This window comes from Apodemus sylvaticus, chromosome 2 (assembly GCF_947179515.1).
Source record: "Apodemus sylvaticus chromosome 2, mApoSyl1.1, whole genome shotgun sequence".
NCBI classification, from domain to species: Eukaryota; Metazoa; Chordata; class Mammalia; order Rodentia; family Muridae; genus Apodemus; species Apodemus sylvaticus.
The window spans coordinates 53,764,176-53,790,129 of NC_067473.1; the positions used below are offsets into that span (position 1 = coordinate 53,764,176).

Sequence of the window (25,954 nt, forward strand, 5' to 3'; positions counted from 1 at the left end):
CCACATACACACACATTTTAAAAGAATCTTTTAAAGAAGTGAAATAAAGTACCACATTTAGTGAACCCCCTTATTAGCTGTCTCCGTGTGATTTACATGCACTAACAGATTCTAATTTGATCAACATCTTACGCTGCAGCTCTCTCCCCACTCAATGTTAGAAAAAGTGTAGTTTGGGAGATCAAGCTATTGATGGCAAAATCAGACTCCTCCCCAGGTTAAGAGTAACTTGTGTAGCCAGTACAATGTCCACCACATTGTACTCGGGATTCAATCTGTGCATATCCTATCAGCATGCTAAAAACAAACAAAAACAAAATTTAAAAACCAGTCTCTGCATGTAGACCAACGTTCTGAGAGGGTTTGGAGAGAGGGACTAAACGGTAATGTCTAGACGGCTAGACAGCGAGAACTCCACTATTGGGTTATGAGGCTTTTAAAATAAGCATTTAAAGTATTTGATTGCTAAGCCGGGTTCTTTGCTCTCCAGTTGTTAGTACTTGTCGTTTGTCGCTCTGATTTTATTGTCTTGACCCCTGAGGCTCACCTTCTTTTCTGTTCCCACAGCGTTTAGCGAATTGCTCAACACACAAAGTGTGTACTTGTTGATTTTAACATACGTGTGTTTGCGAGCGTGCACAGCAATTGGGCAGAGGACGTGGGTGTGGGATGCAGAGAACATTCCTTTTCCTCATTCTTTTCTGCTTAAGCAGCTGCAGCCTGCAGGCTTCCCGTCTAGGCGGGGAGAAGCAGAACCATTGACCCTTTAGCAAGTTGTCCCTCACAGAACAGGTGTCTCCCCCGCCTCTCGGAGGAGAGGGATGGCTGGCTGCTTAGTGACATGAGCCGCCGACCAATGAGAAGTCAGCTTCAGGCAGCCTCACCAATGGTCGTCCAGGGGGGCGGGCCTGGGTTTCCTGGGAGCCGGGCGAGCCAAGCTGGTCTGCGGCCGCGGTGGAGTCTCCGCCACTCACGCTGCTTGCCGCGGCTTCAGCGGCGGCGCCGTTCCCGGCCGCGCGGCTCCCCGACGCACGGTTCGGGCGGCTCCCGGCGCGGCGCGGCGCGGCTGCCCCGGCGTTCGGGTCCCCGTGGCCCCGCGGCTCCCGCCCCGAGCTGCAGGACGCGCAGGTGGGCCGGCGGCCGCTGGGAGATAGGCCCCCCGGGGGCAGCGGCGGACCATGGCGCGGAGACCTGGCGTGCCGGCTGCCTACGGGGAGGAGTTCTCCTTCGTCAGCCCGCTGGTGAAATACCTGCTCTTCTTCTTCAACATGCTCTTCTGGGTGAGAATCGGGGGGCGGCGTGGTGGTGGCGTCAGGGGGCACCCAGACTCCTGGTCGGGCATCCCCGGAGCGCCGAGGGGGCAGCCTGAGGCTGGGAGCTTTGGCCTGGGCTGCACGGTGCCCAGGAGCGTGTCGAGCGGTGCTTCCTAGTTTTCTGAGCTGGTGACACTTGGGGGCATTTCTCCCGGGGAGCAACACCACAGTGGCGCCGTGTCAAGAGGGGCCATTAAGAGGTGGGCATCATCCTTGCTGCCAGGGATGAAGCTTTAGCAGGGATGAGGATCTGTGTCAGGCCGTAAAATAAAAAGGCTTTGGAGGGGAAAGAAAGAGCTGGCTGGACAGCCCCATGGGCATATTTCATGGTTAGGGACTTTCAGGCCTGGGGGCTGGAAGGCCCAGTTGGCAAAACAAGCGGGGGGGGGGCGAGGGTGGAGGAAGAGAGAAGGAAGAGAAACCCCAAGCCTTCCTTCGCCCCAATTCCTCAGGGGCTTGTGTCAAGGGGCTATATTTGTCCCTTTCGCAGGCCTTAGTGTCTGCTCCTGTCAGGGCTGAAAAGGGTTAAGAATGGTCTCCAGGTCTGATGGGTAACCCTGCATGGCCCTAAACTTTGTCCTACCTTCTTCAAGACCAGCTTCTCTATTTGGAGCAGACAAGTCTTCAGATAATTCAAATAGGGTTTTGTTGTTGTTGTTGTCGTTGGGCTGAAAGCTGTGAGGGATCCTTTCAGAATCTTGTGTTTGGGGTGGAAAAGTGTAAACAATATTAACCCAGAGCTCCAGGCACCTGGATTTCCATTCCCACTCTACCATCTTTATCGATTTGACGGATCTGGGTAAATATGTTCAAGTCCTCGGACAGGCCTTCCCTTCCTCCCAGCAAAAATCTCATGCAGTGTTTTGAGAGATGGCAGGAGAAAAGGCTGAGAATTCAGGGGGAGGGGAAGCCCGTTAGAAAATGCTAGCTGAGTCCTGTTTCGTAGCCAGAGAGTGCGTGGGCCCCTCTGGATTTGATAACATGGGAAAGTCCTTCCCCATCTCTCCATTCTTCTGCACAAAACTGCAGCCCCGGGAGCCTGTCTTCCTTGCCTCCCTCAACCTGAGACCAATAGTTCAGATATGCCGGAGGGAGGGAATAATAGTGGGTCTCAACTGCCTCCTGGGAGAAGGCAGATCTAAGGCCACTGCTGGCAAGGTTTCACAGGGGCCCTGGTGTGAGGCACAGGCACTGGGCACCTAAGTGCTAGCCTATTGGGACAGATGAGAGACAGCCCAGAGTGTGGGGATGACTCGCTCACTCTCAGTCACCGTACTCTTGGGAAGATTGAAGTTTGAGCTTCTGTCACATTCTCGGTTTTGGAACTAAGGTAAAAAGAAAATCCAGCAGGCATCTTGTTAAACTTCCACATTTTTTTACAGGAGGAAGTTAAATCACAACAACAGTCAGCGTTTTCCACCCCCAGCAGCTGGGGCCAGCAGCTGGCTAGGGGGCTTGGGCTGGTTGGTGATTTTCTATCGAACAGACATGCATGCATGCAGGGAAAGTCCGTGACCCAGATGGCTGCTACTGTGGCTGGGGTAACCAGTCAACCCAAGTTCTCTTGGCCTCCGTTCTGCTTCCCTGGGCGGTTTGAAAACAAGAAAACCCCCCTCACCAACTCCCCGCTGGGCTGAGGGAATGTACTGAGGGGAACTCACCGCATAGGGGCAGGCACCAGTGAAACCACCTTCAGTGAGTCCTCACTTGTGCTTTCAGCCAAGGCCTTGCTCCTTCAGAGCCTTCCTCTGACCTGCCCCCCCTCAGTGCCGGCTGCTGGGTGCCTCTGTCTCTTGTGTTCAGGATCATTTTCTTGGATTGTTGGTTCCACCCTATGCCCCTTTTATCAGACAAATAACTTTGGGAAGAAGGACACTATCTGGAAGAGAGCCAGGCTTATATAGGTCCACTTACCTTGGTGAAGAATGTAAACTACGTAAATAAAATAATGTGTGTAAAAATAATAAAAAAATGTAAGTAAAAATGCCTCATGAAGGCCATCTGCGCACACAGGTGACAAAATGCTCCCTCACCCTGGATAAACATGGTCCTGCCTAAAAACTAAAATAAGATAAAAATTTAAAAAAAAAATGCTTTGTTTGAAGCAAGCGTGTTGGTACTACCCCCAAATTAGAGCGGAACCCCCATTTTGAACCTACCACAGATGCAAAAAGTTGGTGGGTCTAGAAATAGTACCTGTAAGGACAGGAGGCCCAGTTTCTCTGTGGCACCCACTTACTGTGTGATGCCGAGCCAACATAGCTGTCTCTCTGTCCTTAATCTTTTTCCTCTAAAGGAGGAATTTGTCTATTTCTGTGAACTATTTATAGATGAATAAATCACCTTGGGAACTGTTTTCTCTCTCTAAGACCTAAAGGATCTAAGCATGAGTCTCTCTGTGTCTTGGTCCCTGGGATGCTGGCCACCCTAAGGGATGGTGGAAAGATGGTACTGTCCAAGCAATACTGGTTGTCACTTCTCTCCTAAGCCCAGAGCCCCAATTATATTCCACACACGTGCAGCTATCAATACAGGGCCACTTCTCCAGCTCAGAGCTCCTCTCTGTTACCATCCACTTCAGGGACTGGTGACCATGTGATGTCCCTTGTAGGCTTCCAGTGTCCTAATCAAATAAATTCCCCCTTTCTGCTTGGAGAGCACCCACGGCTGGGGCAGTTGGACCACTCTGCAGGCAGAGTGCATGTTTGGCCAGCTCCTGGGAGCCATGTAGGGGTAGTCTTTGTATCTGTGCCTGAGACATGTTAGGAAGGTAGCGAGCATCCTCTGGGCTCACACTTGCGGATGGTGGCAGGGGCCACATCTATGGCGGCAGGGACTCTGACTCCCGGGGCATCTGGAATCTGACTCAGAAGCTGGTGCCTCCCTTAGAATCAGAACCAATCCCCCTGTTTATGTTTTAATCTCATTTCCTCTTTGGCATGGAAGCTCTGGTTTTCTCCCCAGAATCAGGTTGCTGGGCGACTGGTTGTTGAGTTTCTATAGTCTGAAAGTAACTGCTCCAAGATCCTAGAATTTGCATTTAAACTCTTAGAAGTTTAGAAGCCTCCCCCTCCCTATGTTGGCCATCTCTGTACAGAGTGAACACTGTGATAGGGAGACAGTGTCCTAGCCCGGGGCACTTGTTGGTCAGAGTTTTATCAGTGCTGCCCTGCTTCTCTCTCTCTGGTCCTTTATCCACTCCGAGCAGCAGTTGGGGTGCTTGTGTTCCCTGTACTGCTTATTTTCTGTCTCCCCACCTATAGCCCAGGCTCATGAGCGTGGAGACTGCCTAATTTAACACTGACTTCTTACTACCCGGGGCAGGAGTGGATGCTGAACAGATGTCTGTCTGTTCCTGAGAGAGCAAAGGTTCTTGGGATGAGGCCCAGTGTCCTTTCTCCCTCCCTTCTCATAGACTTATTCTGTGAAACTGTAGCATCACCTTGTGTGCCTGAGCACTCTCAGTGGTGAGGTACCCAACTGTGTCTTCCACCTGACACCTCTTCCTCCAGCCAGGTCAGAAAAAAATGACAGTCACCCCCAGCGACACATGTGATTGCCACCCCCAACATGTAGCTTTCTTCTGTTTGTCTGTGACACATCTGATCCCCACCCTGCCAGTCTCAGCCGCTGGTGAGGAGTCTTTCTTATACTTCAGACCGCAGTCGATAGAATCGTAGTTATACTGAAAGTATTGACCTAATACCACTTTGTTACAAATGCCATTTTGTACTTACTACGGGGCAGCATGACCATTACACAGCCTAGAGAAGCCATAGGAGATCTGTTAACTTTGGACTCCTAAGTCCAAAAGATGATGTCGTTTCAAAACACCTTTGGAAGGAATGTCCTGATTTGGATGAAGCAGCAGCAACCATGGTAACCCACCCCCTGACTCACTTCTGGGGTCATCCAGGCACTGAGCGGCGCCCCAGAATACCTGTAGCACTCTCTGAAACTTCTCAGAAGCCAGGGGCAAGTGACCTGTCTTCAAGCCTGACACAGTCCCTTAAAGTCCTTCCATCTCTCCTGACCTACACTTCTCCCAAATGCCGTGCTCACCCCCTCCTCTCCCCCTGCATTCCTGCCCCCACAGGTCACATAGGCCTCAGTAAATGAACAATCAGATTCTTGGCTTTATTTTATTTTATATTATATTATTTTTGTTTTGATTTGTCTTTTGAGACAGTATGGCCTCAAACTCATTATATAGCCAAGTCTGGCCTTGAATTTCTGAAACTCTTACTTCTAACTCTTGAGTGCTGAAATTTCAGACAAACTCATACCACTGAGTGTAGCTTCTGTCTTTTCTTTTTCCTTCCTTCCTTCCCTTCCTTCCTTCCTTCCTTCCTTCTTCCCTCCCTCTCTCTTTCCCTCCCTCCCTCTCTTTCTTTATTTCTCTCTTTCTTTCTTTCTTTCTTTTTTTTTTTGAGACAGGATTTCTCTATGCGATCCTGGTTGTCCTGAATATGTATTCTCCTTCTCCCCCTCCTCCCCTCTCCCCCTCCCTCTCCCCATCTCTCTCTTTGTGTGTGTGTATCATCACGTTCTACTTTGTTTGAGACAAGGTCTCTCTCTCTTTTTTTTTTTTTTGGATTTGGTTTTTTGGAGACAGGGTTTCTCTGTATAGTCCTGGCTGTCCTAGAACTCACTCTGTAGACCAGGCTGGCCTGGAACTCAGAAATCCACCTGCCTCTGCCTCCCAGAGTGCTGGGATTACAGGTGTGCGCCACCACCCCCCGGCAGTCAGGGTCTCTTATCAGTGGTGCCTGTGCTAGTGTGACTGGCCTCGGAGCATGTAGGTTTTCTTGTCCCTGCCCTCCTCTCACAGTAGAGGCCCTGGGACTCTAGACATGTGTTACTAAGACCAGCTTTCCCATGGGCTCTGGGGATTCGAACTTAGGCCTTCATGCTTACACTACAAGTTTTGCCCACTGAGCCATCGCTCCAGCCCTTCTTTATGATTTTTTTTTTTTGATACAGGCTTCAAATTTACAGAGACCTCCTTGCCTCAGCCTCCTGAATGCTGATGTTCTAAGTATGAGCCACCATGCCTGTCTCCAGCTAGTTTTAAAAAACAATAGAAAAACCAGATTAGTGAATCCCTGTGATCCCATCATTCTGGAAGCAGAAGGAATAGAGGATCCTTCTGCCATAATTGACTCCCCAGTGAACTCAGTCAAGCCTGCACATCTACATGGCAAGTCCCAGGCCAGCCTGGGCACATAGTAAGACCTTGTCACTAAAGAACAAGCAAGCTTCAAACCACTGTACGTAGAGATAAGAGCCACCACTTCTCAAATGCTTTCTTATCTCCCCAGCAACTCTGCTGTACTAAGTCTTGTACTAAGTAGAGAGCTAAATTTTAAGCAACGTAAGTGTAAAATTCTTCTCAGGGTCTTGGTAGCAGACCATCAGATTCTGATTTAGACTGGTCTTTCTAGGACTGTGAGCTTGGCTTGGGGTTGGGGGGGGACCTCCTCGCTTTGTAGCTCAGGCTATCTTTGAACTCACAGCAGTCCCCCTGCCTCAGCTGCCTGAGTTTGGGGATTCCTGACCTGGATCAGTATGTCCAGTAATGGTCGGATTTGAACAGTTACACTACGGAGAGCCTTTGTGGCCTTCCCTTCCTCATGCATTACCTTTGAAGAGAAAAGGCAACCATGGTCTGAGGAAGACAAGGTCAGCCACAGACATGATGAGGAGAGGGGTCCTGTCAACTCCTCCATTTCATCAAGGCGACCTCATCCAGTTCAGAGGGAGCAGGCCAAGACCCGGTGTCACACAGTGGCCTCCTCAGAATCCGGGAACTGCAGTGCTGGATGACACAGGCCCAGCATGTGCAGGTCCTGGGAAACAAGAGGAAGGGCCTCGCATTGCCCTAGGAGGTTGTGAATTCCTGCAGTCCACGCAGAAACAGGATAGACTATCTGAGAAACAAAGTAGAGACTCGTTTCTACTTCCTCTAGGGTGGTGTCACCGTTTTGGCTTTGGTAGTGCTAAGGATTGGGTCTGGGTCCTTTATTTCCATCTTCAGAAAAGGGAAGAGACTCTAATAGGGCCACTGAAACGACCCCCAGCTATCTGCAGACTGGATTATAAGATGTGGAGGTCACTCCAGCCGGAGGGCCCGCTTCTTCGTTCCCTGTCTTCCCCCTTCTAGGTGTCAGACCCTCAGAGCCTCCCACTGGTCCTCCAGGTACCATGCTGTGTTCTCGTGCTTTCTCTCCCCTCCCTGAGCCACACCTGCTTTGGAGATTGCCAGCTGCTCCCCAGGAGGACTGAGGGCAGCTGTTCTTCCTGCTTCATGATAGCCCCATGGGGAAGACATGGGGTCAGGGTGACTGCGTGCAGAGATAAGAAGGCAGCCAGCCCAGTGGCTGCGGTCCTAAGGCTCTGAGGACCTAGAATTAGGTTCCTATCCCATTTCAGCCACTCACTAACTGAACTAGGCAAAGTCACCTGAATGCTGTGGACCCCGGCTCTGTAAAATGGAGCCGTAAATGCCCTCTTGGTTGGAATGAGATGTTAGTATATGAGTCTAGTCTGGGGCCCGCAAAACAACTCAGCAGGTGAAGGTGTCTGTCACTGAGCCTCATGACCTGAGTTCAGTCCCTGGGACCCAGAGCATAGAAGGAGTGACACAACTCCCAGAAGCCATCCTCCGATCTCCACGTTTACACGGTGCCACGCACGTGCCCAGGCGGACACTCACATAAACAAACGAGTAAGCAAGTGACGTTTAGTCTGGTGCTGGCTCGTGGCACTCACAGAGGAAGTTACTACCACTGTCCTTGGAAACAGCTCTGGGAGTCCCCTGTGGGGTGGGCTTAGGTGGGGGCCCTTAGGTGAAGCCTCCACCAGGAAAGAAGAAAATGGCGTGTGTGTGGGAGCGACTCCAAGAGCCAGCTTTAGCTCCTTTGCTCACAGTCTCACCATTAGCTATGGAAGATGATAATGAATTATATTAATGATTAATATTTTCTATTGTGCAAAACCTCTGTGTGCATGTGTATCCCCTAGGACAGGGCTCTCCACTTGTATCTCCCAGGGCCTCCTCACCAGCAATCAGTTTGCCCAGAGTTGTTGTTTGAGCTTGGGAACCTAGGTTGGCTGCCTCAGCTGGGGGTCCTGAACTAGTGCCATAGGGGATAGAGCAAGACTTATTTCCATACGTACGTATGCACGTACGTATCAAATCATGGCTGTCTTTTTCTAATTTGCAAGAGAAGCCAAAATAATGGAGGAGTTTTTTTCCATTTCCTGTTTTCTTTTTGAACGGTATCAGCACCTTGGCTGTTCACCCTCTGATCAACGCTAGCAAGGGGCAAAATAAAAGGCCCCAGTCCCAATACCGTAACAGAAACACAGAAACTGTTTCGAGCATTGCCTGTGTTGTTTTATGACATGCAGAGACATATATCTTATAGAATATTATGGTAGCAAAATTATGTTTTTATGTGATAGGAATTAGTGTCTTGTGCTTCCTCAAAATGCAACAGTATCTATGTAATATTCCTGTCAAAAATGTGTAACTTAGCAGGTGTAGCAAAGTGGGAGGGGTGTGGCTAGGCAGCACCAGGAGTTCAAGGTCATTGTGACCTACATAGTGAGTGTGAGGCCAGTATTGACATGAGACCCCGTTTAAAAATGTCACCCCAGAGGCTGGAGAGGTGGCTTAGTGGTTAATAAGAGCACTGGCTCTTCTTTCAGAGCACTTGGGTTCAATTCCCAGCACCCACATAGAAGCTTAAAACTGTCTGTACCTCCAGTATCAGGAGATCCAACGGCCTCACACAGCCATACATGCCGGGAAAACGTCAGTTCACATTAAGTAAATCATTTAAAACACAAATCACTCCAAGCTTCCAGTCTAGCCTGTCTCCGGTTTTACTAGGGCTCCCATTGATCACCCTGACCTGGGGTGCCTGGCCTGGGGTGCAGATCAGTGTCTCAGTTAGCCCACGTCAGCGAAGCTGCTGCTTACAGCGGACCGGAACCAACGCAGAGACCAGCAACTGGACAAAGTGTAGAGAGTGAGAGACGGGAGGAGCATCGAGTTCTACAGGGGGATGTTTTCATCAAACCCCTCTCCTTAGACCCAGGGGACTCTGTGGAAAAGGAAGGGAAAGAGTGTAAGAGCCTGGTGGTGGATGACTCCAAGGAACCCATGTCTTCAAGACCCAGCAGAACTCACGCACATATGAACTCACAGAGCCTGGCGGCCAGCACTGAGAGCCGGGAAGTCAGCTGCAGTTGATACCCAGTGGCAAAGGGAACATCTCCTTCCTCCAGGGGACTCTCACACTTCAGACCCAGGGGCTGTTGGCTAACACAAGACTAGCTCAGTGATAATCTGTGGACCTTTTGGTTTGTTTTAGCATTCTTTTGGCTTATTGGTCTTTGCCTGTTTTGATTTTTGGTTGTGGGGCTTTTTTTCCTCTTGAGTTTCTTGTTTTTCTGGGGTCTTACATTTAGCTGTCATGTTTCCTTCTTCTTCTCCTGGTTGTGACAGTTTTAGACTCGGTTTTGATGGCCTTGAGTGTTGTTGAGGTATTGTAGTATTTTGTAGATGGTCCCTTTATGAGAAGCGCCTGATGTCTGCTCATGGTGTTCCTGTGGGTTTTGAGGAGGAAGACCACAGTGGCAAAGTAACAAGTTCCTGCAGTGATTCATCACCATCATCCAATTGCTGCTGATCTTGAACGAGAGGCTGAGGTGCTGTTGGTTGATTTCCCCAATGTGCAATTGCTTTTTCCTCTTCTCTGCTGTGCTGTTTGGAAGAAAGACTATGCACAGCACACACATAAGGAGTAATGAGTTCTGTTCTATCTCTTTGATGGCTACATTTAGTAGATAGTCTCTATTAAGTCATTTATTTGCATCAATATAGGTGCACAGATAACTATATTATACTATGGGTAATAATTTAATAGTTAAGATTTTAACGTTATTTTGAGTTATATGTGCATGTGTGTATGTCTGTGTGTAGGCGTGTGCATGTGAAAACAAGTGCCTAGGGAGGACAGAGGCATAGGTCCCTGGAGCTGGAGTCACTGGCAGTTGTGAGTCATGAAGTGTGGTTACTGGGAACCAAACTTGGGTCCTTCGTAAAAACAACACACACACACACACACACACACACACACACACATATTTGGTTTTTCGAGACAGGGTTTCTCTGTGTAGCCCTGGCTATCCTGGAACTCAATCTGTAGACCAGGCTGGCCTCAAACTTAGAAATCCGCCTGCTTCTGCCTCCCAAGTGCTGGGATTACAGGCGTGCGCCACCACCGCCTGACTCAGCCCTATTCTGATGCTCAAGGTTTTTTAGCTCTGGTCATTGATAGCTCATTCACTTGGTGCTTGTCTCCCCCCAGTGTGAGAATTCTGATTGCATGTGGTAAATGTCTCTTGTGGAAGCCAAAGGAAGACATGGAGTATTTCCCTCTATTCTTCTCTGCTTTATTCCCTTCCTATAGAGTCTCTCATTGGATCTGAGCCTCTCCACTTTGGCTAGGCTGGCAGCCCGCAGTCTCTGCAGATACGCGCTCCCCAGTGCTGGGTTACCGGTGTGCTCAGCTGTACCCAGCTCTTAGGTGGTGCTGGTCCTCATGCTTGCACAGCAAACGCTCTGACCCACTGACCCAGTTCCCCTACCCCGACTTTATTTCTCGCACCTTACTTTCTGACCCAACCTGTTCCAGGCTCATCTGAATACATTTCTGCTGTGGTCCTAAACTAGCCCAGCAGATGACCATTTTCATTCCAAGGTAATAACTTACTTTATATAAGAATAAAGGGACTGGTGCACACAAATTATTTTATATCATCTGAATGACAGCGTTTTAGGGACATATATTTTCCTAAAAGCTAGGCTCAGCTATTTTGGAAATGGTACCTAGCTTTTCTTTTTTTAACTTCTTTAATTTTTGAGATAATACAATTACAATATTTCTCCCTTCTTTCCCTTTTCCCTACTCCCCCTCAAATTCCCTATACCCCTCACTGTTTCCCTCTAAATTCATGTTTTTCATTTATCAATTGTTATTACATGCATATTTATGTGTATGTATATATATATATGTTGTCCCTAGATATAACTTGCTCAGTCTGTATAAGTTTGCTTGTTGTATGTATATTTTTAGGACTAACAATTTGGTACTTAGCTTTTAAAAGTTTCTAGCCAGGCTTCATTCTGTCCATTATGTGAAAATCCATTCTAAGAAGAGAAGTGACTTTATCTCTATGCTCATGAAAGCAAGCCATTGGTGGAATTCTCATCATGGGGATTTTGCACTAAAGATTGGTACCATAGGAGAGGTACAATGAGAGGGAGATTGTGCCGTGTTCAGATGCTGCTGCGGCACCCACACACACTCGGTCAGAAGTCCTTCTGCTCTTTCAGCGTAAGAGGTGAGCGTCTGAATCCATTTCTGAAGCTCCGTACATCGTTAAAGCTGATGTCGCTAATGTCTGTGTCACTAACCTTGTTGTGGCCGTGGCTTTGAGGACTCCAGGGTAGGAAGTGCGGCCAGGAATGGAGACGTGAAGGACAAAGCTGTGAAGCACAGGTTTGGAGGGCTCAGGGGACAGACGTCCTTAATGATCAGGTTAACAATTAATAATACGCAAGCCACAATCTGGATTTTAATGTAACCCGTTTTCCATTTTACATTCCTGGTTGGCTGCACTTGAGGCTTAAAAGTCCATAACCTGGCTGCAGTGGGTGTGGATCGCCAGGAACTCTCAGAACTGCAGTCCCTGGGTCTCCATAACCTGGCTGCACTGGGTGTGGAACTCTCAGAATTGCAGTCCCCGGGTCTCCGGGCCAGGGATTCTAAACTGCTTGGTTTGCAGAGCAGCCTGGCCATTTAGAGTTGAAGCATCTCCTCCATCCGGGTGCCCAGGTGACACTAATGGCAGCCAAGTTGAGGGCCACTATGGATGCTCTTGCTTTCTCCACAGGATAACACACTGGTTGTAGGCCCTCGCACACCTTATCTAGCAGCCAGTGGGGCGGATTTGAAGAGCGCATTAGTTTCTGTTCTCCCAAACTTTATGTTTAAAACAACACAAAATTAATCTTTCACATTTCTGAAGATCCAAAGCCCAAGGCTTTCCTGGGCTAGCATCAAGGTGTCTGTAATTCCATCTTCCTACCTGTGTTCTCTAGGGCAAATGTCCTTTCCTGCTCTACATTCTGAAGCTGCCTTCATCCCTTGGTCCATGGTCCTGCATCACTCCAACCTTGCTCCCACTGTCCTGCCTCTCTCTGAATCTGCCCCTCTTCCTTTCTTCTGCTTGTGACCATATTGGGTCCTGGGCGGTGGCAGCAGGGAGGGGTGGGCTCTAAACCCTAAATCCCAAACCACATTTGCAAAGAGTCTTTTTGGCAACATAAGATAATATATTCACAGGTTCACAGAATTGGGACATTATTGTCCTTGGGACATTATTCTACCTATCCCAGTAGATGGGGCAAGTGTTGTAGTTACATGCCCATGGAGAGAATTAAGTTGCCCTGTGATATGTCGCCTCTCTTCCTCTCTCCCATTCTTCTCCCACCTGTCTCTTTTGTTGAAGTAAGGTCTCATGTAGCCCATTCTGGCTTCTAACTTCCACGGTCTCCAAGGCTGGGCTAGAGCTTCTGATTCTCCCTTGTGTCCCCTCAGAGCACTGGGATTGCAGGCACGCACAGCCACACCTGCCAGTTTGATACCCGTACAGAGTTATCCAGTCTAGAAAATGTCAGCGTGTGAGGAGATCAGCAGCAACAGAAATGCAGAATAGCTGCTCGTTTTTAGTTAAGTCCATAGTAAAGCGATATCCACAGCTGCAGTTACCTGCAGTAACCAGGGAAAGTCTGTGGAGGGCAGAGGGAGGACAGTTGTGGAGTGCTCCAGAGACTGAACTCAGGTTGTCACACTTGCACAGCAAGTACCTCTACCTGCTGAGCCATCTTGCTGATCCAGGCAGGTGTGGTAAATTTTAAGGGACAGAGACATTTGCTCATGCTGTTAGAGGGCTCTTCCAGGCCTGGCGGTGGCTGGCATCCTGACCTAGGGTTTCCCTGCCTCCGCCCATGTTTCCTAAGCCTGGCCGCGCTGGAGACGTCGTCTGCTGTGGGTTGTTCCTGCCCACATCCAGCGCCTTAAGCTGCCCCGTTTATCCAAAGCAGAATACGAAGGCTAATAATATTTGGACCCAAGTCCAAAGGGGGCCAAGGGCTGGGGTGGGGGTGAGGAGACAGGGCTGAGCATGTTGGACCTGAGGAGGGGCCAGGAGAAAGCGCCGTGGATCCGCACACTTGATCTCAGCCGAAAAGGCCGAGAAGTGATAGCACTATGGGTTCTCAAAGAAGCATTCCAAAGGATTGGCATTAACTGCATCCTTGTCTTCTGATAAATAGTAAAGAATTTTAGAAATAACTGCCAAATGGAAAACTGTCTTCCTCCCAGAGGACTGGTTTAACCTTTAACCCGTCCCAGGGCCCAGCTCCCCTCTTTCCCTGGGGACCTCGCAGGTGGCACTTTCCAGCAGATTTTTGTCTTGCAGGATGTGAGATCTAGCTGCCATACCCTTCCCTACTGAGCTGCTCAAGCCCCTGCTGCTGAAACCTCTCTGCCAGAGCTTGGCCTAATCTATTGCCATGGTGACAGTGGGCTGCTGCTTAGCACCAGCCTGGAAACTGGGCTGGAAGCTGAGAGGAGAGCTGGGGCTACCAGGCGCTCTCGGAGGCTGGAGGCCGAGGAGACCCCTCTGGGGGCCCTGGGAGCCTCTACTGGGTTTGTTCTCACAAGGAGGGGCCATGAAACTTGTAAGGCCTAAATCGTCTTCTTCCATATTGGAGTCAGAGTTTCTAAAGATTCCTTTCTACGGTAGAGCCAGTAAGCATGCTCCGGCCTCTCACATTGCTGTGTGCTTTTATTCTTGGCTTTCAGTGGAGATAGAGAGGCAGAGCCTGCACCTGCCGGGAAGACCTGCCCCTTGATGTAGGTGAGTTAGGATTCAGAACAGAACAATTCCTAGGTAGTCCTGTTGGTGATGGTATGTAATATTCAGTGTCAGAAACTTAGATGTTTTCCAAACATCATTTGGCTTAGTGAGTAAAGGTTCCCGTAGCCAAGGCTGACAGTGGTGATCCTGGGCCACCGTAGTGGAAAGAGAATCAGCCCCTGCAGCTGTCCTCCTGCTGCACGCCTGCGCTGTGGCAGGAGCTCACACATAAACAGATGTCAGAAATTGAAATTAATGTATTCTTATTTATATAAATATGAGCATTTTGCCTGCATGTTTGTAAGTGCCCGCAGAAGCCAGAGGTTCCTTCCAGAAGAGGTAGGAAGTTCCAGGTAGTTGTGAGCTGGCATGTGGGTGCTAGGACCTTAACCCAGGTTCTCTGCAAAAGCAAGTGCTCTTAACTGCTGAAACTCTTCTCCAGCCCCTAAAATATTTTTTTAAGACATAAAAAATATAAGTTTAGCCAGGCAATGATGGCTCACACCTTTAATCCTAACACTTGGGAGATAGAGGCAGGCAGATCTCTGAGTGTAAGGCCAGCCTGGTCTCTAGAGAGAATTAAAGGACAGCCAGGGCTACACACAGAAACCCTGTCTTGAAAGACCAAAAGAAAGAAAGGGGAGGGGAGAGAAAGAGAAAAAAGAAAAATAAAGATACGATTATATTTTAAATAGTTTTGGCTGGAGAAATGGCTCGGTGGTTAAGAATGTTTACTGCTATAACTCGGGACCTACCTGGAGTTTAGATTCCAACTCCCACACAAAACATTTCACAAGCACTTTTAATTCTAACACAACAAGATCCAAGGATCTTCTGTGCGCTCTTGTGGTTTCAGTGTGCACCCACACAGACATGTGCAGACACAGATGAAAATTAAATTTTTTTTTTCTTTGAGACAGGCTCTTGCACTGTAGCACAGGCTGGCCTCCAATCTTGGCCTCCCATCTCAGTCTCCTAAACGCTGGAATTAACTACTGTAAGCCATCACACCTGCCTTTTGTTCTTAAAGCCGTCTTCACATGCAGAAATCAATGGACACTCAGAAGGTTGTCCTAAATGGATTCTGTATTTAAATCTTTCAGAAGTCCATGCTTTGTTTTAATTGTGTGTGTGTGTGTGTGTGTGTGTGTGTGTGTGTGTGTGTGTGTGTGTGTAAGTTTTCATGCTTGTGATTGAACCCAAGGCCTTATGTGGTAGCCTCGAATGTACCTCCAGACCTGTCTGGAGGCCTGCGTTTTTAATCACTGTATTAAACTTGTACTGTCTTGATTTCTCCATCTGTGAAATGGGGACACTATCTATCTCACAAGATTCTATGTTATAGAGAATTGAAGGAGACAGTGTGGGAGTTTCTCGTAGGTAAAGCACCCTCAGCAGTGCTGGGTAGGGCATCGCTGCACCCGTGCCCCAGGAAAGCTGGCCTCCCCTGCCCTCCTCTAAAAGGTTTTTCGTACATCCAGAGCTCTCATTTTCTCCTGACTCCTTTCCTGTTCCCACAGGTAATTTCCATGGTCATGGTGGCCGTGGGTGTCTACGCCAGGCTGATGAAGCACGCAGGTGGGTTGCAGGTCTCTCTGCCTCTCCACACTCCTGCTGCACCTCTGCTTGCTCCAATTCTGGCCCTGGGCTGAGCGCGGAGGTGCAGCTCCCTGAAGCCAGTCTTCCTGGGCCCCTTAGGAATGGCAGTTCACTGGGTTTTCCTGAGCCCCCACCCCTCCCAAGGTCTGCCTGAACTAAGTCCTGGAGAGAAGCAGTCAAGGACTTTGCCCCCAGCCTGTCCTGAAGTAACTCAACCTTACCTCCTCTGCAGAGTATCTAGGAATCTGCCCAGCTAGTGAGCCCAATGCCACGCTAAGCCATCTCATGAGCCTGGAGTAAAGGCTTTTCCCTAGTTCCTCAGATTACACGCCAGGCTCCTGCAGCACACTTTTGTTCTCCTCTTGAGGAGGTCTTTCCCATAATCTTCACCAGACAAGGAGGTCCCCCCAGTACATGAACAACAGATTTGGTACACCCCTCATCCATTCTTGGGAGCCCCCTCAGTGGGCAGCGGGCTCCAGCTGATGGTCAGCCTTTCTCCCAGAAGCAGCCTTGGCTTGTCTGGCGGTGGACCCCGCTATCCTGCTGATCGTGGTGGGCGTGCTCATGTTCCTTCTCACCTTCTGTGGCTGTATCGGATCCCTCCGCGAGAACATCTGCCTGCTGCAGACAGTGAGTGCTCAGGCCCTGCTCGCTCCTCCTCCTCGTGCTTCCTGCCCCCCCCCCCCCCCCCCCCCCCCGTCCCTTCTGTCCCATCCTACCCCTAAGCCTGTGCTGTCCAGGCCACTGCAGAGTTCTGCTCTGAGGGACCTAGCAGGGTGACCACCTCCATGGCATTGTCCTAGAGGCAGAAATCTTTGTCATGTTGAGTGCGTGGAGGAGAGTCCAGCTGCCTCTCGTTGGCCCTGGGAAGGGCTGCCTCAGAGCAGTGATGTCGTCCCTTGTCTTGCTTGTGTGCCACAGTTCTCCCTCTGCCTCACCATCGTGTTCCTGCTGCAGCTGGCTGCTGGCATCCTGGGCTTCGTCTTCTCAGACAAGGTAACACTGCGAGCCTAGAGGCCTCTTAGTACCAGAGGGAGGAAGGGGAAGTTCCTACTGATTAATTAACGACAACACTTTCCCTCAGGGAAGCCTCAGCCTTTGAAAGGTTCCCCTTAGGGATGGATAAATGGCCTTTAACATCAACCTGTTTAAATGGAATTTCATGACTATAAGGTTTTTCCTTTAACACCTGATGCCATGTCTTTGTATGGGGGTGGGGTGTATTAACATGAGAAACATTAAAATAACCTACATACTTAAATGGTAAATGATTAAGTAGAACTCAGTAATCAAAACCACAGACAACTTGAAGAGACTCTTATTCAAACACTGTTTATTGAACTAAATGCAGAAAGCAGAGAGAAGGCAGACCCTGTTCTGCACCATGCGTCCCATCTGGAGGAGGGTTGTCTGAAGCAATGGTCCTAATTAAGAACCAGCATTTCCTTTAACCCCAGCACTGGGAAACCAGAGGCAGAGGGATTTCCATGAGTTTGATTCCAGCATTGTCTACCTTGTGAGTTCCAGTATAGCTGGGACTAGTAGTAGTTGTAAATCTTTCTATTTTTTAAAAGGAAGAAATATGTAGCAAGGTGTATTGGTACGTCCCTTTATTCCTAGCATTCAGGAGACAGAGGCAGGCCAATCTCTGAGTTTTGGGACAGCCTGGTCTACATAGTGCATTCCAGGCCAACCTGAACTACCTAATGAGATTCCCACCTTAAAAACAAATCGACACCTCCCCCCAAAAAAGGGGGGAAGAAAAATAAACCAGAACTCCATTTTCAAGTTACAAATAGCTACCAGGAATAAAGTACAAGACTATGAAATAAAGTCACAGGAACAGAAGCCAGCTGTGGTGGCGCATACCTTTGATCTTGGTGCTCTGAAGGCAGGGGGATTTCTGAGTTCCAGGCCAGCCTGATCTACATAGTGAGTTCTAGGACAGCTGGGGCTACAGAGAGAAACCCTGTCTCAATAAACAAACACACAAAAAGCCATAGGAAAAAAGTAGTTGATCAGAGAGAGACCGTGGTACAAAATTACTAGGCTAAGAGCTGCTCAGCTGATTTGTAGTTGACAAGTCTTTCTGGCCTAATAAAGTCGACTTGAGTCTAAAGAGCAATTTTCTTGTGTCCACTAGAGGGCAGTGTCTCCACTTAGTGAGCCCCTTTCTGCTAAAACAAAACTTCGCTGCTGTAACAAGTATTCTGGGTACTAATACTCCGCAGAGGTAGATAGAGGTAGAGAGAGTCTACATAGTGCATTCCAGGCCAACCTGAACTACCTAATGAGACCACCACCTTGAAAACAAAACGACACCTCCCCCCAAAAGTTGGAGGGGGGGGGAGAAAAATGAACCAGAACTCCATTCTCAAGTTACAAATAGCTAATAAGAATAAAGTACAAGTTTGGAAGGACAGTTCTGAGACGCTGTGGTGTCAGGAGCACTGTTGCTCTGGCCCACTGGTACCCAAGGCCAGAGTGGACGGGCCTGAACCCACCAACGTCTTCCCTTGTAAGATCTGACTTTAAGGCTGATTCAGAGTAAAGATGATCTGAGGGAATATGGCCTTGACCGTTGTTAGTTGCCCTAATTTTAATTTTAGTCTGTGATTCCCTGCCCCCCCCCCAAACTCTTGGGAGGCAGTCACTAATACTTTTAGTGACATGGGCCTGACAGGGACAGGGTTTCTCAATTTTTAGGCCTTTGAATGATAAAGTACAAAATAAATTTGTAGTAGAGCGAGGCTCTCTACTGAGTTAACGACCCACAGGATGAGGTGGAATCACCCCTTGTATAGAAAGGGAGGCAGGAGTAGGAGCAGGTGGCAGTGCATGGCAGGGTAGACAGGCTGGAGCCGGGACCGTGCGCAGGGGCTTAGGGACATCTGGCTGCACCAGCTTTAGTGGCTATCAGCGCACACAGAATCGGGAGAGCACTCAGCCCGTGCTGATCCCTGGAACCTGGCTTAAGAGAGGGAAGGGCCTCCCTGGGCCTCTGACCCTGCAAAGTGTGCTGTGACAGTAAACCATAGACGCCTGGAAAGGAGAGCAAAAGACAAAACTACAGTGTGGGGACTCTCCCGCCGCTGTGATAAAGCACCATGATCAAGGCAACTTAGAGGTGTTTCCTTGGGCTTACCAATCCAGAGGGGTAAGTCTGTCGTAGCGGGGACACAAGGCAGCAACGGTGGTATGGTGGCACAACGTAAGAAGCTGAGGACTGGCATCCTGAACCGCAGGCAGGAAACAGTGCCCTGGGAATGCTATACAGCTTTTAAATGACAAAGCCCCCACCTAGTGACATGCTCCCCCAACAAAGCCACACCCACACCGCCCTACCCAGTACTACCATCTAGGGACTATGAACTCAAACATCTGAGATGGTGGGGGACATGTTCACTCAAACCACTGCAAATGTTGATCCGTGTTTGCTATTATTTCTGAGGAGATTAATAATTATGACTTAATCCTGTGTCCTGATTGTATCTGGCAGGCGCGGGGGAAAGTGAGTGAGATCATCAACAATGCTATTGTGCATTATCGAGATGACCTGGATCTGCAGAACCTCATTGACTTTGGCCAGAAGAAGGTACCAGCCATGTGTGCTGTGACCACCCAGTGCCTGTGGGTAGGGGTAAAATGTCATTGCAAGACACTCCTCCTTTTCTAGGCCTGTGGACTTCTTTTACCTGATAAGTAATGTGTTCTAGGAAGGGCTTTGGTGGGGACAGGTGCTGTTAAGGGCATAGAATGCTACTTATAACATTACATATATATGTGATATATACATATGTGTGTATACATGTACATGTATATATTGTATATAACATACACATATGATACACATATATGTAATAATACATCTGCTTATGTAAAGAAGAAGAAAGGAAAGACTATTAGTATTACAAAGGATTCTGGAAGAATTAAAAAAACATTGTAAGGGATTACCTATAGGGGAATGAGGAACAATCAAATTTTATTATATGTCACATTAAAAATTGTGACCAAATATATGTAATCAAAAAATACTATTTTGTGCCAAGTGATGGTGGTACACACCTTTAAGTCCAGCACTCTGGAGGCAGAGGCAGGTGGATCTCTGACTTCTAGACTAGCCTGGTCTATAGAGTTGAGTTCTAGGACAGCTAGGGCTACACAGTGAAACCCTGTCTCAAACAAACAAACAAACAAACAAGCAAACAAGCAAACAAAAACAAAAGCATTTTGTTTTGTTTTGCTTGTTTTGTAAACCAGGAGTAGACCCAGAGCTGGGAGCACCATGAACAAATCCTCTGCAGCACTGAACTGTGCCTGTAACCCAGGATTTACCATTTTACCATTAAAAAGATTTGTATTAAGTGGCTATGTTGACATAACTTGTAACCCTTCCTATTTGGGAGGCTGACAGGGTTCAAGGCCTACCTGGTTATCCAGTCAGTTCAAGGGCAGCCTGAGTAACTACTGAGACGCTGGGGTTATAGCTCAGTGGTGAGCGCCTGTTTTGTATATGTGAGGCCCTAGGTTCCATCCCCAGCATAAAAGGGGAAAAATTGGGCTGGAGAGATAGCTCAGTGGTTAAGAGCACAGACTGCCATTCTAGAGGTCCTGAGTTCAATTCCCAGCAACCACATGGTGGCTCACAAACATCTGTAATAGGATCTGATGCCTTCTGGTGTGTCTGAAGACAGTTATTCATATAAATAAAATAAATAAATAAATCTTTAAATAAAATAAATCTTTAAAAGGCGGGGAGACTCATTCTGTATGTAGCCGTAACCACCACCTGTTAGCAGAATCCCACTTTGCCTGTATGGCAGGCACACTGTCCCTTCTATTTGAAAAGTGGAATTGGAAAGATGAATTCAAAGCTAGACTTGGCTTCATGTTGGGTTTCAGGCCAGCTGGTTACAGGAACCCCCATCGCAATGGCAAATCAAGACAAAACTCTTCAGGACAGTGCAATAGCTCAGTGGGTGAAAGTGCTTTTATACAACCCTGACAGAGAACCTGAGCTTGATTCCAGGGACACATACACACACACACACACACACACACACACACACACACACACACACACACACGCCACATATACTAAAACAACAAAACCTTCAGTCTTTCCCTGCCGAGCGTGCCCATTAGACACTTGCCATTTCCCCCTCGTGGCGCCAGCGCCATCAGCTGTGTGACTCGAAGAGCATGTGAATGGAATTGGACATGTGTGTCTCTTCGAGACTGATTACTTCTACTTGGCAAGTTGTCAGGTTTCATCCATGGTGTATGTAGCGTGTGTCAGAATTTCCTTTTTTAAGGCTAAATAATACTCTGTGTGACTGCTTCCTCATGCTGTTTATCGCCGTGTGGACCCTCAGTCACCTTCACTTTTGGTGGTTCTAGTTTCGGCTGCTATGAATCAGAGTTATGGTTTTGTTTTTTTGTTTTGTTTTTTTTGGAGGTTTTTTTTTTGTTGTTTTTTGTTTTTTGTTTTTTTGTTTTTTTTGTTTTTTGGATTTGATTTTTTCGAGACAGGGTTTCTCTGTGTAGCCCTGGCTGTCCTGGAGCTCACTCTGTAGACCAGGCTGACCTTGAACTCAGAAATTCTCCTGCCTCTGCCTCCCAGAGTGCTGGGATTACAGGCATGCGCCACCACTGCCCGGCTCAGAGTTATGTTTTGAATCAAGGTGTCTCTACCACAGTGCCGAGGCTCTGCTCCCCTGCTGCAGCCCTGGCTTTGGGATCCAGCTTGCTTGCTTGCTTTCTTTCATTTTTAAAGATTTATTTATTATATGTAAGTACTTATATGCAAGTATTTATTATATGTAGCTATTTTCAGACACAGCAGAAGAGGGCATCCAATCCCATTACAGATGGTTGTGAGCCACCATGTGGTTGCTAGGATTTGAACTCAAGAGCAGTCAGTGCTCTTAACCGCTGGGCCACCTCTCCAGCACCCCCACTTTGCTTTCATTGAGTAACTGTGGGCTCCTGATATTGAAGATTTTCTTTTTGTGATTTTTTTCTTATGTCAAGGATTTTGGTTTGGGTTTTTTTTTGTTGTTGTTTTGGGGTTTTTTGTTTGTTTGTTTGTTTGTTTTTTAGAGACAGGGTTTCTCTGTGTAGCCCTGGCTATCCTGGAACTCGGTCTGTAGACCAGGCTGCCCTGGAACTCAGAAATCTACCTGCCTCTGCCTCCCAAATGCTGGGATTACAGGTGTGCGCCACCACTACCCAGCTAGGTTTGGGTTTTTTAAAAATATTGTTTTCTTCATAGTACTGGAGTGAATCCAGGTGTCAAGCATTTTAAGCAGCTGCTTGCTCTATCACTGAACACCTCTGCTCCCGTCCCAGCCAGTAATCTGTAATGTCTCCTTTTCCAGACTGCTTTATAGGGTTATAAATCTAGAACCTTTTCTCAAGAAGTTAAATTTAAATAATATATACAATTCTCCTCTGTGTCTCTCTCCCTCCCTCTTTCCTTCTCTCTCTCTCTCTCTCTCTCTCTCTCTCTCTCTCTCTCTCTCTGTGTGTGTGTGTGTATATATATGTGTGTGTGTGTGTGTGTGTGTGTGTGTGTGTGTGTGTGTGTATGCGCATGCGCATGCACAAGCCAGTTGACGTATAAAGCACTAACTAGGTTATAAGAAGATAAATGCGGAATTAAGAGAATTCCTTTAGTGAAAGCCTTTAGTGAAGCTTGAGCCCCCAGATGTGCTTCCAATACCTTGCCGTGCTACAGTGGGAGCTCTCCTTGGGCTTCCCCTGGCCACCTCCGTGTGGGGGATCAGGGATCCCTAACCTTTCTGGTGGGCTGTGTTGCAGTTCAGCTGCTGCGGAGGGATTTCCTACAGAGACTGGTCTCAGAACATGTACTTCAACTGCTCGGAGGACAACCCCAGCCGGGAGCGCTGCTCCGTGCCTTACTCCTGCTGCTTGCCCACCCCCAACCAGGTGAGCAAACACCGCTGCGCGTGTAATTTCCTCCCGAATAAGCGCCAAGTTACTTCCTGGTCAGAAAAGCTGGTATGGTGACACTCCGTTCCTGAGCTTAGCTGGGTGGCTGTGCAGGGTTTGTCTTCACCCCACTGTGATGGTCACTTTAGCCTTTCACCCTGAGCCCCACGTGGGGCAGAGAGAAAGGGGAGGGTTGGACCGAGAGAGCTCAAAGGAAAGGACTTCTGTATTTAGCCATTTTTATTCCAGTGTTCTCCACAGACATTCTCTAACAGCTTAGGGGCTGGGAAGGCTGGCAAGTCTGTCAGCCAGTGTTTTCTTGGTGTGGGAGTACCGTTCGGTTTCTCAACGTTTTCCTCAGGCAGTGATCAACACAATGTGTGGCCAAGGTATGCAGGCTCTGGACTACTTGGAAGCTAGTAAGGTCATCTACACCAACGGCTGTATTGACAAGTTGGTCAACTGGATACACAGCAACCTGTTTCTGCTTGGCGGTGTGGCACTAGGCCTGGCCATCCCCCAGGTAACCTACCCTGTCAACCCGCAGGTCTCACACTCTGCAAAGGGTGTGTTTTGTGGAGGCGTCCAGGGATCAGTTGGGTACTGATGGAGAAGAGGGACTGGAGAGGGATGGTACCTGCTGCCCTGGAAGGACTGAGCCGGGGAGCGCAGGACAGTCTATTCCTGCTGCTTTCTTTCTGCCCTTTGCAGCTGGTGGGGATCCTGCTGTCCCAGGTCCTCGTGAATCAAATAAAAGATCAGATCAAGCTCCAGCTTTACAACCAGCAGCACCGGGCTGACCCATGGTACTGAGAGTCCTTCCTGTGCCTCCACCGGGCCGGCGAGCATCTCCAGCAGTGGAGGGCGCCTAGAGCACCCAATGCACATTTGGATTCCAGCCCCCAGCCGTGAGGGCCCAGTGGAAAGAAGCAAGCTCTAGAAGACAGGACACAAGATGGCTCAGGTCTCAGAAGGATGTACCTCATCTCCCCGTCCTAGCCTCAGCATTGTCCTGTTTGTAACCTTGAACACTTGAGTTTGTGTTTTTAGTTCCCTTCGGGCAGAGGTGTGGAAACAGCGGTGTACAGACAGCTGCAGGGTTACTAGCTGCATACTTTTCCCTGAGGCACAACAGTCAGCTCTGTTAGGGCTGAGCTAGGTGGACAGAGTCTGCTGCCAGGGAGACCTGGCTGTGCAGAGCAGACACTAGCAGCCCTGCCTGGAGCCCGTTTGGCATGGCTCCAGCTGGAGAGGAAGGGAGTGAAGCAGGCAGCAGAGTGAGCCTAGGGTTGGATGGGGACAGCTGGGTATATGGGGGACAGGAGCGAAGGGGGTGTGTTTACCAGATGCTTGCCTTGCTGCACTCCCAGGTAGTCAGAGTGAGCTATATCCTGCCCCGCCCTCATTTCCATGGAAACATGGCAGCAAGGGCAAGGGGCATAACAGCAGCCAAATTCATCCCCATCCGCTTTGTAAAATGTTTGGAACCACGGTCCCTGTATTCTGCATTCGGCAGGAGTGGACTAAGCCATACATGCCCTTGAATTCCTCTCTGTCTGGCCTCCCGCCCCAGCAAGTGGGGTTTTCTTTAACTTGGCAGAGGAGTGGCAACACCTCCCACCCGCATCCCCTGCTCCAGAACTCAGTGTTTCTACAGTGTAAGAATCAGGAATCTGGCAGAAATGGCAATAAAAGTTTGTTGACATGGGCTAAGCTGTCCTGCATCAATTTTCCATTCGGGCAACTAGAAGAAACGTAGAAGGGATCAAACTATGGGTCCTGCCTTCTGGAAGAGACTTAAAACCCCTGAGCCGCACAAGGCCTCCAGTTCACTCGATGACCCATCTACATTAGGGTCCAACCCTCGGGTCTAAATTAGGTAGACCGGTTTCAGGCACAGATCTACAGGAATGGTGTTACTTTATCCAAAAATCCCAACCTTAGGTTTTTGTTTGTTGTTTGCTTGCTTGCTTGCTTGCTTTTTTCCAATTACAGTGGGTTGAAATTCATTTAGGATGGGGCAGGGAGCTAGGGCACAGCATTCTATATCAGAGTGGAGGGGCACCAAGAAGAAGGCTCCATCTTTAACTGGAGGAACTGGGTACTGACAACCAGTTGTTAGGGAGGACTCGGCAAACACTGAGCACTTAGCTGCCTGTGGGGCTTCCTCCGCCTGGAACAGCTTGCGAGGGCGCGGGCGGGGCGCGCGGGGCGGCTCTGCTACATGGGTGGTCCCTCCGTGTGACTTGGGAACCTAGGAGAGTGTTCAGTGGTCTTCTCAAGGATCCCTGCATTTAGGGCCTTGGATTAAGGGGGTCTTTGGCCTAGTCCAGGAGACTTAAAGAGAATCCTTCAGGTTCTAGGAAACAAAAGCGTAGCGGGTGCCTCCCGCCCCCAGGGTTTCCTCTGCCAGCCTCCTGCGCCTGCAAAGGCTCCTTTCCAGCGGGAGCCTGGGGCCCCTGCCAAGGTTTAGCTCCCAGCTCGAGAAACAACGGAAAGAAGAAATAAAATCACGAATGTAAAATTAAGAGCGAAGACCTTTTATTCCTAGGGAGAAGAGTGTGTGTGTGTCGGGGGGGGGGGGGGGGATGGGGGGGGAAGCACACTTTCATGGTAAGTGACATATAATTCTCTCACAGTGCCCGAGACATGCGTTTTATTTGTTTCCTTCCTTCAATAACATGCACCAGAGTATGAATCTTGAGTTCAGGATTGGGATGGTGTGGATTCCCCAGACCTGCGGCGTTGAGTAGCTCACCGGAGTGCCTTCCGCTTGGACTACGGATCTCCAATTTCTGCCCGTACCCCAGACTTTAAAATTCAGTGAATAAAATGTTCAGAAACACAGATCAACGATTCTGGCTAAATTCAAGTTTGTGGGTGCTCCCCCCAACGACTACCCCTCCCCCCTCGGACTTGTCCCTTTGCTAGAAGAGAAAATGTCTCCTTGTTCAAAAGACTTCTTGTTTGTTTCTTAATTTCTTTTTTTTTCTTTCTTTATTCCCAGTTAAATTTCTACGTAGTCCTAGTAACTTTAGGCGATCTTAAGAACTTTAAGAGTTTAAGAATATTTTAGAACAGCTGAT

General features: G+C 48.7%; 1 protein-coding gene across 3 annotated transcripts; it reads left to right on the forward strand.

Annotated features, from left to right (window-relative positions):
• The first annotated feature begins 933 nt into the window (after nt 1-933).
• Tspan33 (tetraspanin 33) lies at nt 934-25,715 on the forward strand. Of its 3 annotated transcripts, none has more exons than XM_052173357.1 (8): nt 934-1,280; nt 15,833-15,890; nt 16,417-16,544; nt 16,836-16,910; nt 19,414-19,509; nt 22,737-22,865; nt 23,230-23,391; nt 25,559-25,715. In XM_052173357.1, exons 1-8 carry the CDS (start codon nt 1,179-1,181, stop codon nt 25,619-25,621), a joined length of 813 nt encoding a protein of 270 aa, XP_052029317.1. In that variant the 5' UTR covers nt 934-1,178; the 3' UTR covers nt 25,622-25,715. The 3 variants fall into 3 exon arrangements, with proteins under 3 accessions (XP_052029317.1, XP_052029315.1, XP_052029316.1); XM_052173355.1 differs by lacking the exon at nt 25,559-25,715 and adding an exon at nt 23,580-24,576 and having other exon boundaries at nt 936-1,280; XM_052173356.1 differs by lacking the exon at nt 25,559-25,715 and adding an exon at nt 23,580-24,576 and having other exon boundaries at nt 936-1,280; nt 16,420-16,544.
• The last annotated feature ends 239 nt before the right edge of the window (nt 25,716-25,954 follow it).